The 26168-nt window shown below is 39.3% G+C and overlaps 1 protein-coding gene across 1 annotated transcript in view; it reads left to right on the forward strand.

Moving 5' to 3' along the window:
- cpxm2 (carboxypeptidase X (M14 family), member 2) overlaps positions 1 to 26168 on the forward strand; it is a 50864-nt gene that overhangs the window by 10745 nt on the left and 13951 nt on the right. Inside the window, exons 3-9 of the mRNA XM_026914653.3 lie at positions 11596 to 11705; positions 12633 to 12772; positions 16294 to 16378; positions 19156 to 19306; positions 19937 to 20025; positions 23839 to 23962; positions 24100 to 24296. Of these exons, the coding sequence (XP_026770454.1) occupies positions 11596 to 11705; positions 12633 to 12772; positions 16294 to 16378; positions 19156 to 19306; positions 19937 to 20025; positions 23839 to 23962; positions 24100 to 24296 (896 nt within the window). The remainder of the gene's footprint in view (positions 1 to 11595; positions 11706 to 12632; positions 12773 to 16293; positions 16379 to 19155; positions 19307 to 19936; positions 20026 to 23838; positions 23963 to 24099; positions 24297 to 26168) is intronic.

Below are 26168 nucleotides of genomic sequence, written 5' to 3' on the forward strand. Positions count from 1 at the left end.
GGGGTGGTACTATAAAAGCGACACGTTTAATAGGGGTATTAATGATAGGATGATTTCGATCGATGAATCAAATTAAAAGGTAACGATTGAAATGAATCTATCAACAATCTTAAACAGATGTAAAATATTTCTAATATTTTAAAATAGTCCTTCTCTACATCATCATCATTCACGAATTAACAGTAGACCTACCAATCAACTCGTTGCTTTATGAATCAAAATCGTATCATTCCATGTTTGAAGCCTGACACCTAATCTTTAGTATGCATCTTTTACCTGGAAACATTTAAAAATAATTTACAGTACATAATTGGACCACTATTCTAAAAGCTAATTAAAGGTACTACAGCTGAAAGATACACACTAAAGGTACAAAGCACGTTCCTTTAATGGTACCAGCTCCCAGAGACAAGGAAAAGTACAGCTTGGTATCTTTATTTCTGAGAGTTCATACAGTGTGTATCGCTGCCTGGATCACAGTGAACTAACCGCTTCATGATTTTGAGGTTTTGAGGTTTTTTCTGTGTAGGAAGTATTTTATCGTTCCTTTGTGAGAGAGGTATATATTTTAGGGCATTGCCTGAGAAAATCTATAACAATTTTACTAAAAATCTTGACTCATTTAACAAACTGTCTGTCATTTGAGCTCACCATGACACCTGAACATTTTCACCGCAGACTTCAGTAGATTATTATTATGTGTTTCAGTTCGTTCTCATTGATACATCACCCACTGATGTGCTACATACACACATTTTACTTCCATGAACTCATAAAGTGAGCTGTATTTTTAAAAAAAGCCTAAGTCTAAAGAAGCAATATCTGAAAGCCTGGCAGGAGAAGAGCGTTAGCTGAGCAAAGCTACATGATTCCTGGGAACATGGCACTGATTGAAGGACGGAATTGTTTCAGCTGAGTTCACTTCAGGATGTTCACGTCTCTCTTCACAGATGTTTGGACAGGAAAGACGTCCTCCTCGCCACACTCGCTCAGGGATCTGTCCGCTGATTTAATGTTTCATAGATGTAGAATAAAATAATTTGACTATCACACTTCAGCCTGAGAGACAGAGGGCCGTATTCAGAGCTGTTATGTCAATCATTACGCAGGGAAAGTTCCTGGTATTCAGAGTCAGGTTACGCAGCTGCTTCAGTGGATCTTCTGAGCTCCACATTCATGTGTACTCCACACATCTGAGGTTGTCAGGTTTTTCGGAGTAGAAGCGTACAGCGTCTAGATTGTCGCCTTTAAACCTGAAAAAAATCAGGGATAGAAAATGCAGACTGAAGACACAAATAACCTTTTTTTCTTTTTGCTATGAATGTAATATGATGATATTTGAATGAGAAGATGGTGAGCATCTGATAGCTGAGCATGTGATGTTGCATTACAGAACATGCATCAGTGGAAATGCTTGTGTGTGTGTGTGTGTGTGTGTGTGTGTGGGTGTGTGTGTGTGTGTGTGTTAAACAGAGAGGGAGAGAGAGAGAGAGGGTGGGTGTGTTGTCACATGTCACAAGATGCTGTTGAGGGAAATCCTGGCAATCCCTTGTGTGTGTGTGTGTGTGTGTGTGTGTGTGTGAGGGGGCAGTGACACATTTAAGAAGATGCTATTTGGGAATCTGCCAATCATCTGTGTATTGGTGTGTGTGTGTATGTGTGTGTGTGTGTGTGTGTGTGTGTGTGAGAGAGAGAGAGAGAGAGAGAGAGAGAGAAAGAGGCATGGATGAGTAGGAATGCTAGAACGTGTGTGTGTGTGTGTGTGTGTGTGTATGCACAAGTTAGAGAGTGATGTCACATTTCCATATTTTCAGAAGATCCCATTGGGGAAATCCTGAAAACTGTGTGTGTGTGTGTGTGTGTGTGTGTGTATATATGTGTGTGTGTGTGTGTGTGTGTGAGTGAGTGAGTGAGTGAGTGAGTGGAAATCGTCACAATCCGGAAGATTGTGTTGTTAGGAGCTCACGGACCATCTGGAGACAGAAAGAAGGAGATTGTAGCAGAAGGAATCTTGGAAACTACATATGTGTGTCTGTGAGTGTGTGTGTGTGTGTGTGTGTGTGTGTGTTTGTGAGTGTGTGTGAGGGTGAGCAAGAGAGAGAGAGGTCCCATTTCTGAAAATGCCACTGGGCGACATGACAAGTGTGTGTGTGTGTGTGTGTGTGTGTAAATGAGCGAAAGAGACAGGAAGAAAGTGATGCCACATTGCATTAAAACATTCCAGTGGAAATACTAGGAACCATTTATGTATTTTGAAAGTACCTCCGTCTACAAAAACAACATTTTCAAAAATATCTGTCCATATGAACAAGGTTTTCAAAAACATCTCCGTTCACAGGAACAGTGTTTTGAAAAAAAAAAAAACCTCTCCAAAATGTTTTGAAAAGACATAAAGCCAGCCAACTGCAATGTTTAAATTACACAGCATAACACACTCAGAGGACAGCGCTATCTACCCTCTTCCGCATACATGAGCTCACAGACTCCTGTGATTGGCTAGTGTCACTGTGATTGACAGGGGAGACAGTATGCCCCTCCCACCCAGAGAGCAAGGCCACTTTTGCTTCCTTGGCCACGGATGGCTGTGGCATTGTCAGGATTTGAATTCATGATCTAAGATAAGATAAACCCTTTTATTTTGTTAATATTAAGTCACACTTAGGCTTGGTTACAAAAGTTCAGTTAGCGGTCGAGGTGTAATTATAGTGTCATTATAGAGGCAACCCAAATAAACGCTTCGCTGGGTTGGGTTTGTTGAGCAAGAGAGAGAGAAGGAGATGCTGGTTGCTAAAAGATTCCTGTCCTGTCCTGTCCTGTCCTGTCCTGTCCTGTCCTGTCCTGTCCTGTCCTGTCCTGTCCTGTCCTGTCCTGTCCTGTCCTGTCCTGTCCTGTCCTGTCCTGTCCTGTCCTGTCCTGTCCTGTCCTGTCCTGTCCACACTGGATGTGAACAGAAGACCTTTACAACAAAATCTCAGCTATAAAGACCAGCTAAATCCATCATGACTTGAACATTTGGCTGTTAACAGGCCACTGTGGAGTTCTGTTAGCATGGTTGGATTCCCCATGCTGGAATCCCAAAGGACAAACCAAAGAGAAAGCATCTGACAATGCAGAGAACTAATCTTACATGCTGTGTTCAGCTGCACCGCCTGCAGCAGGATATGTGGCTCTGGAATTGGTCTCGACAGCCACATACTGAATGGCTGCCAAACGGAAAGGAAAGGGATTTTGGCTGGCTTGTTTAAGCAATGGGACTCCAAATAAAACTCTGAAGGAGTCCGCCTTCAACTCTGAACTCATAGTGGACAATGAGTTACACTAGCAAAATACAGTGACTGGAAATATGTATTTAGACACTTTTGTTTTTGTTATTTAATACACTTCCAGTGCATATATCCACTTCAAATTTACATACATAATGACTTTTGTTTTTTTGAGCATGATATTAAGAAATATATATGTAAATATTTTGAATAAAAATAAAATTCTAGATATAAATGCTGTAAAATTGCTCTAGTGAAAACTGCACCTGGTGTCATTATAAAGGTTTGGTTGGGAAGATTTCACAAAAGTAGCATGGTGAAGGTCAAGGAGCTTCCAAAGTTCTCAGGAACACCTGCTGCTAAACTCCTCTGCTAAAAAAGAAGCACAGAGATGCACGTCAAAAGCATTTAGACAAATCAGAACACTTTAGAACAATATACTCTGGTCAGACAAAACAAAACCCTTTGGTAATAATTCAGCTCGTCATGTTTGGAGAAAGAAAGATTGTGCGTATGATCCCAAGAATATCATACACACAGTGAAGCACGGTGGTGGGAGCATCATGATATGGTGCTGATTCTCTGCAGATGGTACTGGGGCATTACACACCATCAAAGGAAACATGAATGGAGTGATGAATGGAGTGATGTTCTGGGATGTATTAGAGGAGATTTAATCTCCTGAATCTAGGGATAAGGTCGATGTTTCAACAACGACCCCAAACACACAGCCGTAATAACTCAAGAAGGCCTTGCATGGTCTAGACAATCTCCTGACTCGAATCCCAGTGAAAATTTTGGAGGATTTTGGAGTTGTGAGTTCATCAGAAGGACCATCATAACCTTGAATTGAAGATAATTTGCCAGGAGGAATGGACCAAGCTTGAGCCACAATGCTGCAAAAAGCAAATTTCTTCTTACTATAGACATCTCCAAGCAGTAATCATCAACAACAGCTTTGCAACAAAGTATTAAGACCAACTGCCATAGCATACAGTGATGCACCCAGTCAGGATGCTCTCTGTGGTGCAATGGTAGCAGTTGGTGAGGGTTTTTGGGTTCAGTCCAAACTTCTTGAGCTTCCACAGGAAACAGAAAGACAGTCAGAACTTATGATCGTCTTGCTGTAGGGGGACCAGAAAAGGTCATCGGCCATGTCAACACCAAGGAACTCGAAGCTTGTGACTTTTTCAACAGCAGCTCTGTTGATGTGTATAGGTGTGTGTACTCCACTTTGGGACTTCCTGTCATCAGATATCATTTCCTTCATTTTGCTGATGTCAAGAGAAAGGTTGTTGTTGTGGCAACGCAGTCATGTGTGAAGAAGGAGTACAGAAAGTGGTTGAGTACACGTCTCTGAGTGGCACCTGTGCTCAGAGTTAGTGTGGAGGAGACCAAGTTACTGTTAAGCCCCAGATCTTTCAGCTTCAGGATGAGTTGGACTGGAACGATGGTGATAAATGCCAAGCTGTAATCCATGAACAGCATTCTCACATAGATGTTCTGTTTCTCTAGGTGTGTGAGATCTGTTGGAGTGGTATGGAAACCAGAGAGGGTCCATGGTTGTAGATAGGGATGTGCATTGATCTGGAATGTGGGTTTTAAGTAGCAGCTTATAACACTTCATGATAATGGAAGTCACTGCGACAGGGTGGTAGTCATTCAGGCAGGTGATGACAGGAATCTTAGGAACTGGAATGATGATGGACTTCTTGCAGCACACTGGAAGGCTGACAGACTTAGAGACAGATTGAAGACCTCCACTAACTGGGTGGCGCATGCTCTAAGGATTGGCCATGGTTGCCTTCAGGTCCTGGTAAATTGCGTGGATTTACTGCCTTGAAAGAACTGTTCACAGACAGGACTAGTGCGCAGCGTGGTTCTGGTCTACAGGAAGTCTTAGAGCTGCATAGGTTTTATTCAGTATCTATTGAGCACATCTTCTAATTAGGTGGACATTCCTACATCACTATATTGTTATTGATCGCAGTCCACTCTACATGCACTTGAGGTCTGACCCACGTTAGTGTGATTCTACCTTGTCCCTGTAATCCCTTTAGCTGTTCTGATGGCTTTCTGGAGGTCAGATCTGGCCTTCTTGTAGGCCACCAGGTTCCCAGAGTTGTAAGCAGCAGTCAGTGCTTTCAGCTTGGTACAGACATCTTCTGGTTGGGAAATTAATTTTTGGAACAACATCATCAGCGCACTGAATGTTCAGCTGATGTATGCTGTATCAGGAACTGTATAGCCGTTAAAGCTCCTGTGTGCTGCACTCAAGAATGTCTTATATTCAATATTCAATATTCACCACACATTTGCATCTCCAGTGCCAACAGATTTTCTCTGCATTTACAGTGTAAACACACACACACGCACACACACACACACACACACACACACACACACACACACACCTGTCCACACTTTTATTCTGTGTTCATGTTTTAATTTTATCATTCACAATGTCATTAGTCAATGCTCTACTTGACATACACAAGCAGCAAGCTTCAGCTTGTTTTACTTTTCTCAAAGTCTCTCTGACATCGGACATTGTCTCAGAACTTGTCACATACACAGTGTGTGTGTGTGTGTGTGTGTTAGAGACAGAGACCTCACATTTCAGAAGATACTTTTGAGGGGAAACCATATCATCAAATCATGTGTCGTGTGTGTGGGAGTGAAACTGAAAAGCAGATAGGAAGAGAGAAAGATGTCACATCTCTCTTTCTCTCTCTGTCTCTGTGTGTGTGTGTGTGTGTGACAGTGTGTAAGACATTGAGATGTCTTACTATTTCATGCTGCTTTATATCTTTTTTATCTTTTATCAAGTTCGCAGAATTCCAGAAACTCCGGAGCTTATGGTGTGTGTGTGTGTGTGTTGCAGAAAGAGAAGCCTGTAGGCAGATGGTTTGATCACAGCACACTCACACACTCACACACATCCTCCTAAGTCCTGCTATTTCTGAGAAACACCGACACTGTGTGTGTAATTGGATGGTGTGTGAAAGCGGGGAGGCGGAGCTTGGCTTTGTGACCTCATTCCTCACTCGCTATAGGGGTTAAACGTTAGAAACTCTTTTACATCATCAATTTAAAAGCATATTTCCCACATGTCCCTTCATGTTCATCTTCTGATGAAATGTTTGGCCAGGAATAAGAGGAACACAAACCAATGTAGCACAACATGCATGATTATAACGTTTTTAATCTTTTACCTTTAGTCTTATTTTCTGCATTTTCCCTTTTCATGATACAGCAAATGACCTTTACACTCAGAACACATAAAATCCCAAATATAGGAATAAAAATAATAAAGAATCTTGTAAAAGATATGCTTTTTTTTCAGAAGGAAGAGAAGAGAACTGCATGAGCATGTCCTGAGCAATATTTCAGGATTATTAGCGCAGTGAGTCACATGGCATTAGCGATTCATGTTATGACAGAGATCAAGATAGAGAGATAAACAGATAAAGAGAGAAAGATAGAGGGACAGAGACAGTGTCCTGAGTCTCACTCCCTTAGATGACAGCAAGCTTGACCTGATCTATCATAAAATTCAATAAAGAACAGATTTCTGTGTGCAGCTGTATACTTTGGCCCGAACTCTCACACACACACACACACACACATTCCGTCCAGCTGACTCCAAACCTCCCTGAAGCAGGATTTAAGTAATTTGTGATTTCAGTAATCTTCTGATGAGCAGGTGGTCTAACGTTTCCTCCCTGCCACAGAATTGAGATTCTTCTCCTATAGTAGGGTCGACGTGAGCCACATTTCTGTTTAAAGCCATTTCCATGTGCATGACCTGCGACTGTAGATCTGCTTTATACAGGAACCTCCAGCACCAGCAACCCTGACCATCCTGACTCCTTTACTCCAGTCAGAGACATTCTGTGCCTTAACTTGACTTTCTTCGCTTTCTTAGAGGCAAAGTCAAATGTCATTTGTGGTGTTTGGAAAGACAGAAGAAGCTCCTTCCTCCTCCTGATGGTAGCGATGGTAGAGACTCCTGACTTCCTCCAGAGCCATGCCCTTATCAGTTCTTTGATTTTTAGTGATCCATGCTTTCTGGAAGCACTGTCAGATATATCTAGAAGATAACATTCTGGACTGGATCAGTGGATTCGAAACAATCACTCTTCTTCAGCTCAGGAACGGTTCAGAGCAAGAGAGAGAGAGAGAGAGAGAGAGAGAGAGAGAGAGATGGAGACAGACAGAGTGTTAGAGAGACGAGGAGAGATGTGCCCTTTAAAAATGTATCGTCTCTAGGATATAATTAATTAATGAATAGTTTCATATCTAGGAGTGTTTAATTTTGGCCTTGAATGGCTTCCCGTAGTGTGGTTGAGTGTATTTACAGCCAAAACATACATTTCAGAGTGACAGGAAATTTCAGGAATTAATCCTGCTTCTCACTTGAGCCAATAACACACAAGAAAAATGCCTAAGTTCAAGGTCAGGATCGAGTGTAACTGAGACACACCTTTTTTTAGACAAACTCCACCCCCTGTGTGTGTAACTCTCCCGTAACTTCACATACATAGTGCCTGAGTCTGTAGTTATGTCTGAGGTCTGAATACTGGTGTGTGTGATTATACACAGCTCTGTATATGACCCTCAGTGTCCTGGCTTTCTCCTAACACTTCCTCAGTCTGCCATTTCTGTGCATTCAGTGTGTCCTTGTGGTTCAGATTAATCTAAAAGAAGTGCTTCTGTAGGAGGAGGAGGAAGAGGAAGAGGAGGAGGAGTGCATGATCAGACAAGCAGGTGGTGTTATTTTTCATGCTCGAGACAGAAGCTTTTCTTCTCTTTTATAAATATCGGAGCTCTCTATATGAGGTGTTTAATAGCTCTCAGACGGGTAAAGAGTGTGTGTTGTGCAGGAAGTAGGTCTGGCGAAGTTTATTCTCAAACTAAAAAAAAGGGAAAAACAAGCAACAATGACTTAAACATGGTTAGTAGGAGAATCTGCCTGATGTAAGCGTGACCTACTTCCTGTTTAATAACTCGCTAGGCTAATGTAATTAAATCATTTCATTAATTATTATTGCCCTGACATCATGACGAGCTCATTAAGCCTCCGCGTGCTGTCAGTGTCATCAATCATCTGATGAATCGTGGACAGTGAGGATAATTCAGTGCACGATGTGATGGTTCTGCGCACGCTGACTGGATTTTTACTTCCACTCGTACCTGAGGAAACTGGAAACCACAAGCGTATGAGTTCACATCACTTGCTATTTCACCCATATGTCAATAACTCATGCACATAATCTGCTCTTATAGTGGACAAAAAGTCACACGGAAAATTTCTCCTTAATACCAAAACACAACAGCGCAGTTGGATTGTGGAGTCTGGATTCTGGATTGTGATTGGTCAGGAGGTGTTGATTAATTTTCTTTAACAGCAGTAGACAGTAGTGCAGGTTTATATTAAAGCGCTCGTTCTAATACATTACTGTTTCTATAGCAACAGCTCAATCACAGAGTTAAAGTGTGAAACTGAATGTTGGATAATTTAAATTCCCAGTTGATGATGTCATAATGAGTTTTACTGCAACTGACCAATCAGAAGCTTTGATTAAATACACACTCCCATTTTTTTGTTTTGTTGCATTCTTTCTGTTTCTTTTATCGCTCCCTTCCTTTCTTCCTTCCTTTATTTCTTTTAATTCCATGAATACCATGAATCAATCTTTCTTTCTTTCTCTAAATCTTTACTTTTCTCTCTCTTCCTCCATGCCCTTCCATATCCTTCCTTCCATTTTGTTCCTTCATTCACTTGCATTAATGCACTCGTTCTAACACATTAATGTTTATTTTAAATATTAAAGATACTTTCTTGGACATCGTATCTTACATACAGTATGGTACATCGTTTCTCCTGCACAATTATGATAGTCAGTGAACCAAGTCCTCATCTGACCCCTTGAGGAAACAATAATGTTTATTAAATTTAATTAGAGAGAATTTAATTAGATTTAATTCCCTTTAATTTAATTGGATTTGGGATTCCAACATCTGCACTGACCTTTGTGTTCGAGCTGTGGTGAGGTTATGCAACAGAGAGCATGTGGTTAGCATACTGAATGTCTACACACACACACACACACACACACACACACACACACAGAAACGAGAGAGAAGGAAATGCATGCTTTCGACCCTTTTGTGAAAGCTGTTCTCCAGACGAGGTATTTTGGTCAGAATGCTGTTTAGCGTCCGTCTCAGTGAGTCTCTCTGATGTGTCTGATCTCACACGTTTCAACGCCTCATCATATTTTCTGGCTGAAATCACACGGACAGACTCGAGGCCAGGCCAAGGCAAACCACAGACTCTAGACGAAGGAGCTCTTTGTTATCCCGCATCCTGCTGTCGGCAATTAGGCCGATATTTTACAGCTTTATTTACTTCATTCTGCAGTTCTGAGCTCATGCCTGCACCGGTTTCGTAAAACTGGTTGAAGGAAACACTTATTTCACCACAAACAAACTTCAGAAACTTCATCTGGGTAACAAAATGTAACTTCATCATCACATTTGCTTTCGATCTTAAGCTTTCCTGATAATAAGCTGCTTTCTGACAATGGCCATTGTTTAAACTGCTGTTCAAATAAAACTGAATTAATGTCCACTTTTCATATGGTAGTAAAATACTCACTGATCACTCCAGAGTGTTAACAAAAACAAAACACCTCGTGAGGTTTCATTTATCTTGATTTATGAGAATTTTTGGGTAACGAAACGAAACGAAATGAAAGTTGTTCTCTGAAATCAAAAGGTAGTAACTGAGGAAACCTCCAGCTGTGGCCCATAGCAACATTTCTTTTTTTTTTAAAAAATAAAATAAAATGGTATTCTTATTAATTTCATTTAATTTCTGCTGAACAAATTAATTTAATGTACGGTACTGTGCAAAAGTCTTGGCACCCTATTTTTCTTAGTACAAACTTTGTTATAGATGTTTATTTTCTGACTTCTACATTATTGATTCAGAACAAAAACATTTTAGATTCCAAACATTAGTTTTCCGGCACAAAATGAAACGTTCCAGAAAAATGTTTGTATGTCAGTAAAGAAAGCAGCAGATTCCATAAGAGACACTTTTCAGATAAAAACATAATGAAGGCTGCTGGGTTTCGCTGCAGAAATAAGAAGCGAGTCGACAGTCAAAGTCTCCAGAAGAACTGTGGCTGCTTCTGCAAGATGCTCAGTAACACTTCCAGCTCATTTCCTTATAAAACTGCACACACTGCACCTCACATACTGATTTTTTCATCACACCAAATACTGAGTTTGTTTAGTTTATTATTGTTTACTGCACGTTGTAGTAGTTTTCTTTTAAATAGAAAGATTTAATTTCATTGTTTTTGAAGTCATCTTTACTTTACAGTATTTCTTTGCATGTGCCTAAGACTTCTGCACAGAACTGTATGTCAGATTTTTTTTCTTTCAACAGAGCTGTGCCTTCTGAAACTCAGGTGCCCAGGGATTTGATTGAAAATTGTTTATAATCGAAATATGAGATGAGTCATTTAACTTTCTCACATCACTTTCATTCATTCATTAATTCATTTATTCATCTATTCATTCATCCATCTTGAGCAAGAGCTTTATCTGGGCCAGGATGGTGATGGATCCAGAGTCTATCCCAGGAACACAGCAGCTCTGACAGTAGTGCAGCTGCAAATCACAGGTTTATACTAATGTGCTTGTTCTAATACGTTTCTATTGTAACAGCTCATTCACAGGGACTTGTACAGCGAATGGGTTAAAAATTGTGTTCAACTCTTGATCTGTTTGTGTAATGGAGATGTTTATGTAACATTTATGGAAGGAGTCTCCAGTGTCAGCGCTTTGTAACAGTCAGAGGTAAAGCTGTAACTTTAAGTTTTCCGACATCTTCAGGACAGAGGAGTTTACGCTTCTTTGCGGTTTCTCAGAAACACAACAATCTGACAACATGGTAAGAGTAACTCTGCTTCATCACACCATCTCATCGTTGATTATTTTACTATAACAGCACAACATTGCGTGTTTAACTCTTTACTGAGCTATGTATAATATTCTGCACTGTAATGACGTGTTACGGTTCGCAGCTGTGTGATGTTTACTTCATTCTGTTTGGGTTGATAACTCTGAGGCGGGTCACGGCACCACCGTGTTTAGTGTTTAATGTTCATCAGCTCATTTAGAGAGTTAGAGATGAAACGCTGCTGAAATGAACACTACAGTCTGTGGTGTGACTCGATGAACACACACCATCATGAGCAGGTTCTACTTCCTGTTGGTGGTGTTTGTGGAGTAAATGTTTGCTCTGCTTCATTAGATTGCCCGCCTCTCGGCCTGGAGACTCTGAAAATCGATGACTTCCAGCTTCACGCCTCCAGCATGCAGCGGTACGGTCTGGGAGCTCACAGAGGACGACTCAACATCCAGGTCAACTCATTATCACAGTTACACGTCTTTATATGAACGCCACTGTTTCCCACAATGCATTGAATTATTCATGAATGTGTAATGAGTAAAGTGTAAAGTTAGTGTCCGTGCTGAAAAAGCTGTTCTCAGGAAAATATGATTAAAAAAATAGAAATGGCACATCAACTTTTTCTTTACCGATACCTTTGTGTATCAGCTGATACTGAAACCCATCCGACATTTCAGTGTTTTAACTGCTTAAACTGCTAAGATTAATTATTTTTTATAGAAACACTTCACAGTTAAACTCTTTAAGTGTAAATATAATAGAAAATATTTTAAAAATCCTATCAAAAGTAATAAGTAAGTAATAAGTAATAAGTAAGTAACTCTTTATTGTCATTGTAACAATGGATGTACAATGAAATTGAGTGAGTACTCTCAGTGCAGAAAGTAAAATAAAATAAAATAAATAAAAAAAGAATATTGAACAGTTAAAATATTGCACTTATTGTACATATGGCATCAAATATTATTGCACAATTAAAAAGAAAAACCAGTGAAGTCTCTTTATATGTAAACATTTCCAAATTCAAAAATAAATTTCGTTTTCAAATCTAATTCCAATCTCTGGCATTAGCTGTGTTACAGGATCCGATATCCCGTAAGTTATATGTTTTCTCTGGTATCTGATAAAACATTTTTTTGCCAAGTTTCAGTAAAAAGTTTTAAGATACGTTGCTTTTCTGTTGGAAAGTTTTAAGAAAAGCGTCTGTAGTTTTTGGATAATTCTCTACAGCCTGACTGAGCCGCCTTACTCACTGAACTGAACTCCATCACATCAGCAGATTCACACGGCTAGTGAATGCTAGCAGAGAACTCTGTGTCCAGTTTGTGATAATGTTTTGTATGTTTTTTAATAATTTTTTTTGTGTGTTGCTTTTCCAGGCTGGTCTGTATGAGGACGATCTGTACGACGGAGCGTGGTGTGCAGGCAGGAACGACCCGCTGCAGTGGTTCGAGGTCGACGCCCGGAGACTCACCAAATTCACCGGAGTCATAACACAGGGCAGGAGCTCACACTGGTCGTGAGTACACACACACACACACACTCACACATTTATCAAATTTTGCATTCAAATTAAACTTGTAATTCATAACTTTAAAAACAAGAAAACCCACTTCCTCAACTCATAAACTCAGGATGGTCTCCTCAACCCCAAGTTCAGCAAGTGACGTCAAATCAAAATGGCCGCTCACAGCATCAGCAGTAAACACAGCAGCACTTCTTACCTTTAAATGGGTTATACTGTATATACACATAATAGATAAATAGATAAATATTAGACATATTAGTTAAATCTGTAACACTGACTCTCCAGCTCACTGTTCTGAGGTAGATATACATCACTCGGCACAGTTAGCTGGCTAGCTTTTAGCTAACAAAAGATGAACATGGAGGCTTCTGTGGTTTTTCCCCTCTTTGTAGCTTGAACACGTGGAGGTCGAAAATGACGTAATTGTAAGGTCCGACTTCCTGCTTCTGAGGTAAATCGATTGCAGCATAACTATATTTTTGTTGTCTTCAGCTCTCTGTGAGCTTTGCCTTTTATGGAGTTTCATGGGTGTGGCTTAATGTAAATCATCCCTGCCGTAAACATGGTAATTTATCAATGTACGCACACGAGTTCGAGGAAAATCAGTGACATTTTCAAATCTGGTGAGAATTTTTAGCTCGGTTTGATCGACGAAAACATTTACACCCAACTTTACAATGTGATAAACCTGATGAATAAAACCTTCTGGAAAAATCATCAAAAATAATTAATGATATAAACGACAAACCGTCATGTAAAATAATTGATAAATAAATGTATTATAAAGTGTTAATTAAATCAAACTTTTATTCTAATAATTAAACCTGATATCTGAATATTTAAACATTTTATATAAAATATGTTTTAATTCTACATAATACTTACTCAATAACTAATTAAGCTTTAATTAGTAAACTATATATTACTTGCTAATTAATAATTTTTTCAATTTTAAAAATAAAATAATAAATAATAAACAATCACAAGATTTATATAAAAATGTCTCACATCCATGTGAAACACTTTGTCACTCTTATGTTCTGCCTTCAAATGGAATACAGGAATAAAATGAAGCAAAGATCAAATAAATTTGGAGAAAGATTTGTTTAAATTGCATTCGCACTGCCCACACACACACACACACATGCACACACACACACACACACACACACACACACACGCACACGCACACGCACGCACACACACACACACACACACACACACACACACACACACACACACAATGTGTTAAAGGCACTGTTCCAGTCAGATAGTGAAAATGTCAGATGCTAATTCCAGCCACGTGGTTCGATGCTGATAAAGTTGTCGTGGTTTCTATATAAATTAATTATTAAATAATAAAACACAGAAAGCAGCAGAGCTTCTATTGTTTAGAGAGACTGAAAATTCGGCAGGCGACGTGTTAAATACTGCGTAGGATCTGCTTAATGCCTGATGTAAAAACATCTGCTTGCACTCAGGTCTCCACCAGTGGACAGTGGAGAGGTTTAACAAAACAGACTTCATGTGAAAACTAATGAATTTCCTGGTTACACAACTGCACTATTTGTGCATGTAGTACACAGTTATAGAAGGGAATGATTTATAATCGCACTATCGGGTGTCACCCAGATGAGGATGGATCCCTTTTGAGTCTGGTTCCTCTCAACGTTTCTTCCTCATGTCCATCTCAGGGAGTTTTTCCTCACCACCATCACCTCTGGCTTTCTCATTAGGGATAAATTCATACATTTAAAATTTATTTTAATAATAAAATGTATTTCTTTCTGTAAAGCTGCTTTGTGACAATGTCTATTGTTAAAATGGCTATACAAATAAAATTGAACTGAACTGAATCACTAAAACCTAGCATGATTTAGCCGTACGTAATGTGTAACTATGACATCACAACAATTAAAACAATAAAAACTATGGTGTGTGCGGATACATTCAGGCTATACACTATCAAAACTGTAAATTTTACTAATATATTTCTAATCAATATGAATGAGAATGTGTTTTAATTAGTAATCTATGTACCTTCACGTTATCATTCATTTACATTATTATTCATTTTAATCTTAACATTTTCTTCAGATTAATCAATTTAAGTCCAAACGTTACATGAATATTTACTCAGGAGAAAGTTCCTGGTATTCAGAGTCAGGTTACGCACCTGCATGGGGTTTTCAGTGGCATCTAGAAAACCTGAAATGGACCTACGGGAATAAAGCTTCTCAAAGGAAACAGGTACAAAAACACCATCTTTTAAATTTGAGAAGCACTTTATACAACGTTTTAAGCATCACCTCATACATAACGGTGTCACGTCTAACACACACTACTAAGAACGGCTTCCCAGTTTAGTGTGAGATTTATGCTCCATTTTAATATTTTATCTCCTTTTATCCTCTTCTCGTAACTTCCTGTAACACATGGCTAACACACATCACGGCTGTTCCTGGATCAGAGAGGAAGTGAAGATTCTGCTGCAGGCCTCTTTATAGTAATTAGAATAAAAGGATACGGATAATGAATTATTAATTAATTGGGGGTATTTTTGGTCTGCCCTGAGCTCATTTACTGCTGCAGGAAGGAAAACCTCGTTATTCAAATCTATTTTTAAATCCCACAATCATAACGATGTCCAAATCGGCTCAACATCCGACTCCTGAGCTTTAAACACTCGATGAAGACATTAAAAAATTCCCCAAAACATTTTAGAAAACATGGGAAAAACCTGGGAAGTGGTGATTCAACAGGAACCCTGAATCATAAGGGTGAACTAAAAGCCTCAGAGCTGAGGATCATCATGTAGTCATCTTATTCTGCCATTTACACCCCAAACAGCTAGCAGCTTGAATCAACTCATACATAAAGGGTTTGCAATATTTTTTTTGGCTGTGAGTGACTCCATTTTAAGTGTCCAAAATTCTCATGAACCCATGACCCTTCTTTTCCTTCTTCTTCTTCTCCTTCTACTTCTTCTTCAATTTTAGTAAGCCTAGAATTATAGGTCTGCTACTACTAATTTCACGTCTTACTGTAAAGAAGATCAGAATCCACAGAATGCTGGGTCACTTTCTTATTTAAAGATTAAAATTGATCTTAATCAATAAATTTTGTTTGAAATTCATGATAAACATAACAACACAAAAATTTTAAATGCATGAAAAACACAAACTTTGAGTTTTTGCTCTGGTTTTGGTCCTGTCTCCGCCCCCTGCCCTGTCATTGGTTTATTACCCTAATGTGTTCACCTGTTCTGTGTCTCATCCTTAATTATTTTGATTAACTTCTGCCCTGTTGTTTTTGTTCCTCCTTCCAAAGTTTCATCATGTTTTTGTCCTGTTAAGTCTGAAAAAAAAACACAACAAATACCTTTCAACTCTGCTGCTCAGATGCTCATCTGACTGAACATAACTTCTTCAGATTTTTAATCAATACAGAGCATATTCCTCAATCTCTACATCATTCACTCCACTGCTTTTCCATTTCTGACTCTTTTTCAGGAGTGACTGGGTGACGTCGTACCGAGTTTTGGTCAGCAATGATTCACACACCTGGGTGACTCTGAAGAATGGCTCCAGAGACCTGGTGAGCAGAGCATGTACCTAACAGTTATTATTATTATTACATAAACTTATAATTATTATTGTTCATATCGCATTACATTTAGGGTGCACCTTAAAGTGCTTCACAGCAGACATCTTCCTTTTTTTTGAGTCCAAGCCATAGACATATTTTGAGTCTTGATGCTTTATAATTCATTCTCCATGGGAGTGTCACATGTGCAGCGGTAAAGAGACAAACATTTACATATCACCTTGAATGTAGTTATATTTATCGCACGTTCACTATGAGTCTGAGTCGAGTCACATATCCACTATGAGTCTGAGTCGAGTCACACATCCACTGAGTCACACATCCACTATGAGTCTGAGTCAAGTCACATATCCACTGAGTCACACATCCACTATGAGTCTGAGTCGAGTCACATATCCACTATGAGTCTGAGTCAAGGCATATGTCCACCGAGTCGCACATCCACTATGAGTCTGAGTCAAGTCACACGTCCACTGAGTCACACATCCACTATGAGTCTGAGTTAAGTCATGTGTCCTGTATGAGTATGAGTCCAAGTCAGACATCCAATATGAGTCTGAGTCGAGTCCCGTGTCCACTATGAGTCTGATTTGAGTTAAGTCACATGTCCGCGATTACTTACAGTCAAGTTCAGAGTTCACTATGAGTCTGAGTCGAGTCACACATCCACTATGAGTGTGTGTTGAGTCAAATAACCCATTTTCTATAAGTCTGAGTTGAGTTCAGAGTCCACTATGAGTCTGAATTGTGTCAAATATCCACTGACTCTGAGTCAAGTCAGACATCTACTATGAGTCTGGGTGGAGTCCAGAATCCACAATGAGTCTCATTAAATGGTACACTAAAAATGTTTTATTTTTAAACTGCTAATGGAGGAGACCTGATCAATACTGAGAGGTAAGGAGTATTCTGCAGTATAAAAAACAAAAGGTCAGCCATTTTTGGGTTTAATGGTTAAAACAGCAGATTCAGCAAACCGTCAACAGTATGATATTATAACTACTGTTATTACATTGCAGATTAAAAACAGGTTAATTTATTTCATCTTCTACAAAATGAAACTCGATTGAATTTGATTTCATTGCACCTGATTGAGCTGATTGAATTTGGCTCAGGCTTCTGTCTAGAAACACTAGAATTAACATCACTCCATGTCAGTAATTGGCGAACACTTCGTTCCAAACTGGCTGATTATTTTTATTACAGCATTATCCGCTTTTTTCTTTTACAAACCTTCTAATCATTTTTATTAATTGAGATGATAATTAAAAGAGATTCTAATTCATTACAGATGCAGCTCCTTTTACACAGGAGAATATTATTGTTATTCTAATTACTGATCGGATCCTGTATGAGCATTTGATTGCCGTCGATTCTGAAGAGCGTATGCTTGTTTCAGGTTTATTAGACGCTCATTTGCAAACCTAATTACCAGGAGATGTAATTGTAAATAATTGTGCACCATGTTGGAGACTCAAAGTGCTTCAATTAAAACCCTGTGGAGACACAGTGAGACTGTTCATCTATACCCTTACACTTACAGCTCCAATAACGTTTTAGCATTAATTGTGTTAAAGCAAGCTGAAGATGACAGCAATGAGGAAAAAAATTAAGTTCCTATAGAACTTTAGGAATAAATCTTGAGAGGTTCTCTCGAGTCAACTCATACTCATAGTGGACATGTGACTCGACTCACTTATAGTGAACACTTGACTCTACTCAGACTCATACTGAAGTCTTCACTCATCTTGGACTCATAGTGGATCTATGACTCGATATATATAACCCGAGACTTGACTCAGAGTCATAGCGGACTCTGGAACTGACTCAGACTCATAGTGTACATTTGACATGACTCATACTCATAGTGGACATGTGACTCGACTCACTTACAGTGAACACTTGACTCTACTCAGACTCATAGTGGAGTCTTCACTCATCTTGGACTCATAGTGGATCTATGACTCGATATATATAACCCGAGACTTGACTCAGAGTCATAGTGGACATGTGACTCGACTCAGTTTCATAGCGGACTCTGGAACTGACTCAGACTCATAGTGTACATTTGACATGACTCAAACTCAGTGGACGTGTGACTCGACTCATTTTGGACGTGTGACTCAACTTAGACTCATAGTCGACTCTAGAACTGACTCAGACTCATAGTGGACGTGTGACTCAACTTAGACTCATAGCGGACATGTGTCTTAACTCAGACTCCTAATGGACATGTGACTTGACTCAGACTTATATGTGGATGTGTGACTCAACTCAGACTCATAGTGTACATGTCACTTGACTCATACTGGACCTGTGACTTGACTCAGACTCATAGCAAACTGTGGAATTGTCTCAGACTCATAGTGTACATTTGACATGACATAACTCAGTGGATGTGTGACTCGACTCAAACTCAGGGTGCACAGGTGACTCGACTCATACTGGACCTGTGACTCGATTTAGACTCATAGTGGACTCTAGAATTGACTCAGAATCATAGTGGACGTGTGACTTGACTCAGACACATTGTGGACTCTTGGCTCATCTCAGACTCTAGAAATGACTTGACCATGCAAATAGTCCATAAAGTAACTAAAACACAGTTATTTTTTAATCAATTTATTTCTTTATCTGTTTTTGTTCAGCCTATAGTTTCTTGTATGGACTTGATATTTTCAACACATTACAATTTTACAACTGTGAGCACGAGGATGATGAATAAAAGTTGATTTTGTATTCATCATGACCTGTGCTTGCCTCAGTAGCTGTTCATTGGCAATAAGGAGAAGGAGATCCCAGTGCTGAACAAATTCCCCAGGCCTGTGGTGGCGCGCTACATCCGGATCAACCCGCGCTCCTGGTACAACCACGGCAGCATCTGTATGAGGGCGGAGATCCTGGGATGCCCCTTACCAGGTAAAAAAAAACAACCCTGGGTTCTTCACAGTGGAGAAGAGAAAGCAGTGTGTGTGTAGTACAGTGTAGTACAGCAGAGGGCTGATCTTTCAGAACCAAGTTAGAAATCTAGAACCCATAACCATCCGAAGAACCCATGAGGAACCCTTTTTCATGCAGCTGGTTCACATCAGTAGCTATGTTTAAATGCAGCCTAACAATGAAAAGAGATCCGTTTAATATCTATTTAATCAGTTATAGTTATGTTACACTATAAGGAAGGAATAAAACACTGTGTTACTGTTATAGGAATATAATCAACAAATGAGGTGGTGTGATGAAGCAGAGTTACTGTTCCAGTCCCAAAGTTGATTATTTTCCTATAACAGCATGTTTTATTATTCTTTTTTTGACATGGGGAAGATATAGATAAGGGTGAAGATTACAAAATAAAGGGAGAAGAAAATATTAGCAAAGAAAAAAAAAAACTTCTTTGGAGAAAATGTGGTGCAAATGAATAGTTTCAAAAGCAAAATACTGTATGTAACAAAATCATAATGTTGGCAAAAATTTAATTTTAAGGGTTAATTACAGAATGTTGTTTTTATAAATTATGCCTTTGGATTATATCTTTTTGTGTGTACATTTCAGATCCTAATAATTATTACCACCGCCGCAATGAAATCACCACCACAGACAAGCTGGACTTCAGACACCACAATTACAAAGAGATGAGGCAGGTAAAGAACGATCTTCACCACTACATCACACTTTCATTACCTTCACAATGCCTTACATTCTCACCGATTCATTTGGATGTACTGTGTTATAAATATTAGAAAGCTGCTGTAGGTGGCGCATTAACAGCTGCTGCTAGCTACTAAAATACGTCAACATGTCCGCCATTCCGGACTGTGAGGCAACGTCAATATAAAGCTTCCTAACTGCTTGGCTTAATGTAAAGGAAGTTAGAAAGAAATGTTCAGCACCCAAGATACGATCAACATATTACTCTAAAAAATAGAGCAATACTGCATAATAGCTTAATAATAATCCCAAGACGGTGCTATTTTAATTCATATAACATTAATATCAACAATAATAAGTTATATATGAGAATTGTATAAAATCACAAAGATTTATGTGTACTAGATTTATGTATGATTATGTAAAACATGCTCTAAAGTGTTCCTCACTTTGTCCATTCATTTATTTTAATAACAGGCCACTTAGTTGGCTGTTAATTTCTTACGTGGATGCAGAAAGCCATCAGATGTCACAGCTCCAATACGATGGTTTTCATTTAAAACATAACAAAAACATCCTGTAGTGTTTAATCGACATGTACAGCATTTGAGCTACAACACGTACTGATCATTTCACTGTTCACTTAGAGAGCTAATTTGGATTTTGTTTTAGTCTTTTGATAAAAATCCATAACCGTTTTAGTCAATAAATCTAAAATCTTTAGTCTTTTTTTCCCCCTAAAATTTCCCTACCATGTTTCCAAACTGCAAATGAATCATTTTCTACATTTTAATTCCTTCTTAAAAGGGAATGCTAGATTGTTTCAGTAATTACGTCCAGCTCTATAGCTGCTATAGCATAACCTATAACAGGAAATAACTTATCTTGTGGTGGTATAAGAGGAATAAAACACTTCAGGACATGCTTTTATAGGAAAATAATCAACCTTGGGGTGGTCACAGTAACTCTCCACACCACTCCATCATGGGTTTTCTTCCTATAACACCCCACTTTATCATGTTTTATTCCTTACTAACGCTAACACTTCAATATTTATAGATCGTTCTGCTGCTAAACATGTGCTGTTTAGCTTGCTAGTCATTTCTGTACATCAGAAGAACTATTAAGACATGCTAACCTGTAGTTACACATCTTCTAATACACACGTCAGTGGTGCTGTTCGACAAGAAAGTGGTGGCTTGGTGCACGCCAGCTGAGCGAATGACATCCACGCTGGCCGCCCACATGCTCGATCAGGAAAAACAGATGTCTGGGAAAAGATTTACAATGTGGAAATCACAGTTCATCAAGAGCTTAATTAAAACCCCATTCTTTCTGCTTTGATTAATTACCATACAGGCAGCTGGCAAACAAAACATGAAAATACATTATTAAGCATGCAGGCTGACAGCTCACAAGGCCGTTTCCCAGCATGCCCCGCTTTTGTTTAGAGCATATGTTGAAGTGCTATGAGGCAGAGCTGTACAGAACACAGAGGCAGATGCTCCTGACTTTCATTCGCACCGTTTCTGTGCTCCTGCTCCGTCTTTTCTCATCTGCGTCGTGATACAAGGCTAATTAGTCCCTCCCTTTCCTGTGGTAGTGGATCACGATATCATTTTGTGTTCTGCCTCCGCAACATGCGTGAGCACGATAACGCAACGCGGTTATCTCATCCTGAAACGTTCAATCCTGAGTTTAATATGCTGCATGCATTAAGTAAGGAATGAAACACTCTGGGCTGTGCTGTTATAGCTTCAGCTTTCAGGGTTTATGTCATCGTCAAGGATAATGAGGAGTTACTGTTACAACACTGAAGGTGACGATTTTCCTATAACAGAACGTTCCCAAGTGTTTTATTCCTCTTATACCACAGCAACCTGCCAACAGTTACAAGTTTTTATGTATTCATGAACAACTCATCATACTTTTTATCTGTTTCTGCATAAAAAAAAACTTAGAGTAAAACTGCTTTTGTGCCAGACTCCACTGATCCCCTTAAATTTTTACAATTCTATTTTTTTTGTTTGTTTTTTAAATGAGTGTTTTTGGGAAAATTATTATTATTATTATTAATTTTTTTTTATTTTTTACCTCTTTGCTTCATTCAGCAGTTGTAAACTGTGTAACTTTTGTATGTTATTTTCTAAAAAAAAATTTCTTCAATCTGAATGTTAAAAAATTTTGAACATTGGAAGATTTAAATTTTTTTTTAATTATTATATCAAACATACTGTTTTAGCCTTTTTTACTCATGGATAATCCATTTGCTTTTTAATATATTTAATATTTAGACAGAAGCAAAATTCATACATTATGCAATTTTAAGTGAAAAAAAGAGATTGTGGATATGCGTGTAAATAATTTATGCATGAAAGGGTTTTACTGGAGCAAGTTCTTTCCTGTTCTCATTTACGTTATAGCAGCTATAAACACCAGCCTCTCTTTCTCTCTCTCTCTCCCTTGATGTTAACAAGACATATATCACAATATTGCAGCTTTTCATGTTACAGAGAAACCACAAAACTCGGAAAACTTAAAGTTACAGCTTTACCTCCGACTGTTCATTTCCTGCCTTTAATGCTTGAACCACACACACACCATCCTAACTAATGTTGTCAATGTGGGACCCCAAATATACACCACAAAAAATGACATTTTAGCAAGTGAAGATATTCTGAATATAGTCAGATTTCTGTCATCACACACAAACCAGATATAAAAATCATTAATATGGCGAGTTGTACTGTGGTGGCTTTGGGGCTGCGGTTGCCATGAGCAGCTTTGTGCTTGGGGCTTCATCAGTGGACAGTGGAGAGGTTTAAGGGAATTATTTATAATCGCACTATCCAGTGACACCCAGATGAGGATGGTTCCCTTTTGAGTCTGGTTCCTCTCAAGGTTTCTTCCTCATATCATCTCAATATCTTCACAAATTTACAATTTATTTAGGTTTAATTTGAATGTATTTATTTCTGTAAAGCTGCTTTGTGACAAGGTCCATTTTTAAAAGTGCTATACAAATAAAATCGAATTGAATTGAATTAAACCTATTTATAGACAATTTTTACTAGTTTGAAATAGTTTTAACTAGTTTGTCTCATTCTGTTGGCAGATAATGTTTTCTAATTTTAAGCATTTTTAAAGAAAAGCTCATAAAAATGAGTTAAAGCATCTAAAAGCAGGCTGATGAATCTTATATTTGATCAGAAGAATTATTAAATACATTGGCTCATATTCAAGATATTTTCATTTTCTAAGATATATTTTTTGGCACGGGTTTCAGTCATCAAACCCCCTACAGAATAAAACACACTTTCACATCACGCTCACGAATCAGGGACCAACGACCATCGACTCTCAGAGTCTGAGGTCTCACAGAAATTCTTGTAAACAAATGTGACAAAGCTCTGACACTGGAGACTCCTTCCAAAACAGAGTCAAAACACAGGCTGAAGTAGGATAAGTTAGGATTTTTCAATTTGCTGACAGACTCTGAATGTGATCAGTAACTTTTATAAGCCTGAGTATTTTTCAGACTGTGATCTCTGGTGTCCAAGAGGTTATTTGTTTATTCATTTTTTTCGTTATAAGATACTGTTATAGGAAAATAAACAACTTCTGTGTGGTAACAGTAACTCTGCTTCATCACACCATGCTGTTGTTGCATGACGCAGATTGTTTTATTCCTTGTTTAGGATCTGTGCAGAATTGTAACCACCGTCAATTGTCACAAATTGTTGTGTAAGGTTGTGTAAGGCCAGTGATTAAAAAAACTGTAAATAAATCTGTTCTTTCTGCTGCAGTTAATGAAGGTGGTGAATGAAATGTGCCCGAATATTACCCGGATTTATAACATCGGGAAGAGCTACAACGGACAGAAACTCTACGCTATAGAGATAACAGATAATCCAGGAGAACATGAGCTGGGTAAGACATCATTACATATACACACACACACACACACACACACACACACACGCTCTTTACAGCCTTCTGAACAAAAGTGCTACCATGACTCATCAAAACACACTCGCAGGTATGACTCATCCACCCCCCTCCTCCAGGTGAGCCGGAGTTTCGCTACACGGCGGGTTCCCATGGCAACGAGGTGCTGGGGCGTGAACTCCTCCTCCTGTTAATGCAGTTCTTATGCGTGGAGTATCGCTCCGGTAACCAACGGATACGACACCTGGTTCGCGAGACGCGGATCCATTTACTGCCATCGGTCAATCCAGACGGATACGACAAGGCCTCAGAGGCTGTAGGTCACACAGACACACACACACAGATATATATATATATATACACACACCCACACACACACACTTAGACAACCAATGTGGACCAGGACTTCTTCTAGTTAATGCTAGTGCTTAAACTAATGCTAGTGCTTAATGCTGAAATCACACACATCAGCATTCAGACCTCAGACATAACTACAGACTGAAGTAACATGATAGTTACACACACAGGGGTGGAGTTTGTCTATAACAGGGGCGTGTCTCAATTACGCCTTTATTGATTCTGATCTTGAACTTAAGCGCATGTTTCTTGATATCGTCACTCGATGTCACTCGAGGTCCATATTAAATACAAAAATATGCCACTATTAATTGATTAATAATATCGTCCCTTTAAAGGGTTTTTCTTTTCCACATGGAGGACTTCGAGTTTGTCTGTAAGTGTAGCAGACGAGACTGGAGTTTGTCTGTAAGTGTAGCAGACGAGACTGGAGTTTGTCTGTAAGTGTAGCAGACGAGACTGGAGTTTGTCTGTAAGTGTAGCAGACGAGACTGGAGTTTGTGTGTAAGTGTAGCAGACGAGACTGGAGTTTGTGTGTAAGTGTAGCAGACGAGACTGGAGTTTGTCTGTAAGTGTAGCAGACGAGACTGGAGTTTGTCTGTAAGTGTAGCAGACGAGACTGGAGTTTGTCTGTAAGTGTAACAGACGAGACTGGAGTTTGTCTGTAAGTGTAGCAGACGAGACTGGAGTTTGTGTGTAAGTGTAGCAGACGAGACTGGAGTGTGTCTGTAAGTGTAACAGACGAGACTGGAGTGTGTCTGTAAGTGTAACAGACGAGACTGGAGTTTGTGTGTAAGTGTAGCAGACGAGACTGGAGTTTGTCTGTAAGTGTGGCAGACGAGACTGGAGTTTGTCTGTAAGTGTGGCAGATGAGACTGGAGTTTGTGTGTAAGTGTAGCAGTCGAGACTGGAGTTTGTCTGTAAGTGTGGCAGACGAGACTGGAGTTTGTCTGTAAGTGTGGCAGACGAGACTGGAGTTTGTGTGTAAGTGTAGCAGTCGAGACTGGAGTTTGTCTGTAAGTGTAGCAGACGAGACTGGAGTTTGTCTGTAAGTGTGGCAGACGAGACTGGAGTTTGTCTGTAAGTGTAGCAGACGAGACTGGAGTTTGTCTGTAAGTGTAGCAGACGAGACTGGAGTTTGTCTGTAAGTGTAGCAGACGAGACTGGAGTGTGTCTGTAAGTGTAGCAGACGAGACTGGAGTGTGTCTGTAAGTGTAACAGACGAGACTGGAGTGTGTCTGTAAGTGTAACAGACGAGACTGGAGTTTGTCTGTAAGTGTTGCAGACGAGACTGGAGTTTGTCTGTAAGTGTGGCAGACGAGACTGGAGTTTGTCTGTAAGTGTGGCAGACGAGACTGGAGTTTGTCTGTAAGTGTAACAGACGAGACTGGAGTTTGTGTGTAAGTGTAGCAGACGAGACTGGAGTTTGTGTGTAAGTGTGGCAGACGAGACTGGAGTGTGTCTGTAAGTGTGGCAGACGAGACTGGAGTTTGTCTGTAAGGTTAGCAGACGAGACTGGAATTTGTCTGTAAGTGTAGCAGACGAGACTGGAGTTTGTCTGTAAGTGTGGCAGACGAGACTGGAGTTTGTCTGTAAGTGTGGCAGACGAGACTGGAGTTTGTCTGTAAGTGTGGCAGACGAGACTGGAGTTTGTCTGTAAGGTTAGCAGACGAGACTGGAATTTGTCTGTAAGTGTGGCAGACGAGACTGGAGTTTGTCTGTAAGTGTGGCAGACGAGACTGGAGTTTGTCTGTAAGTGTAGCAGACGAGACTGGAGTTTGTCTGTATGTGTAACAGACGAGACTGGAGTTTGTGTGTAAGTGTAGCAGAC

This window comes from Pangasianodon hypophthalmus, chromosome 12 (assembly GCF_027358585.1).
Source record: "Pangasianodon hypophthalmus isolate fPanHyp1 chromosome 12, fPanHyp1.pri, whole genome shotgun sequence".
Classification (NCBI taxonomy): Eukaryota; Metazoa; Chordata; class Actinopteri; order Siluriformes; family Pangasiidae; genus Pangasianodon; species Pangasianodon hypophthalmus.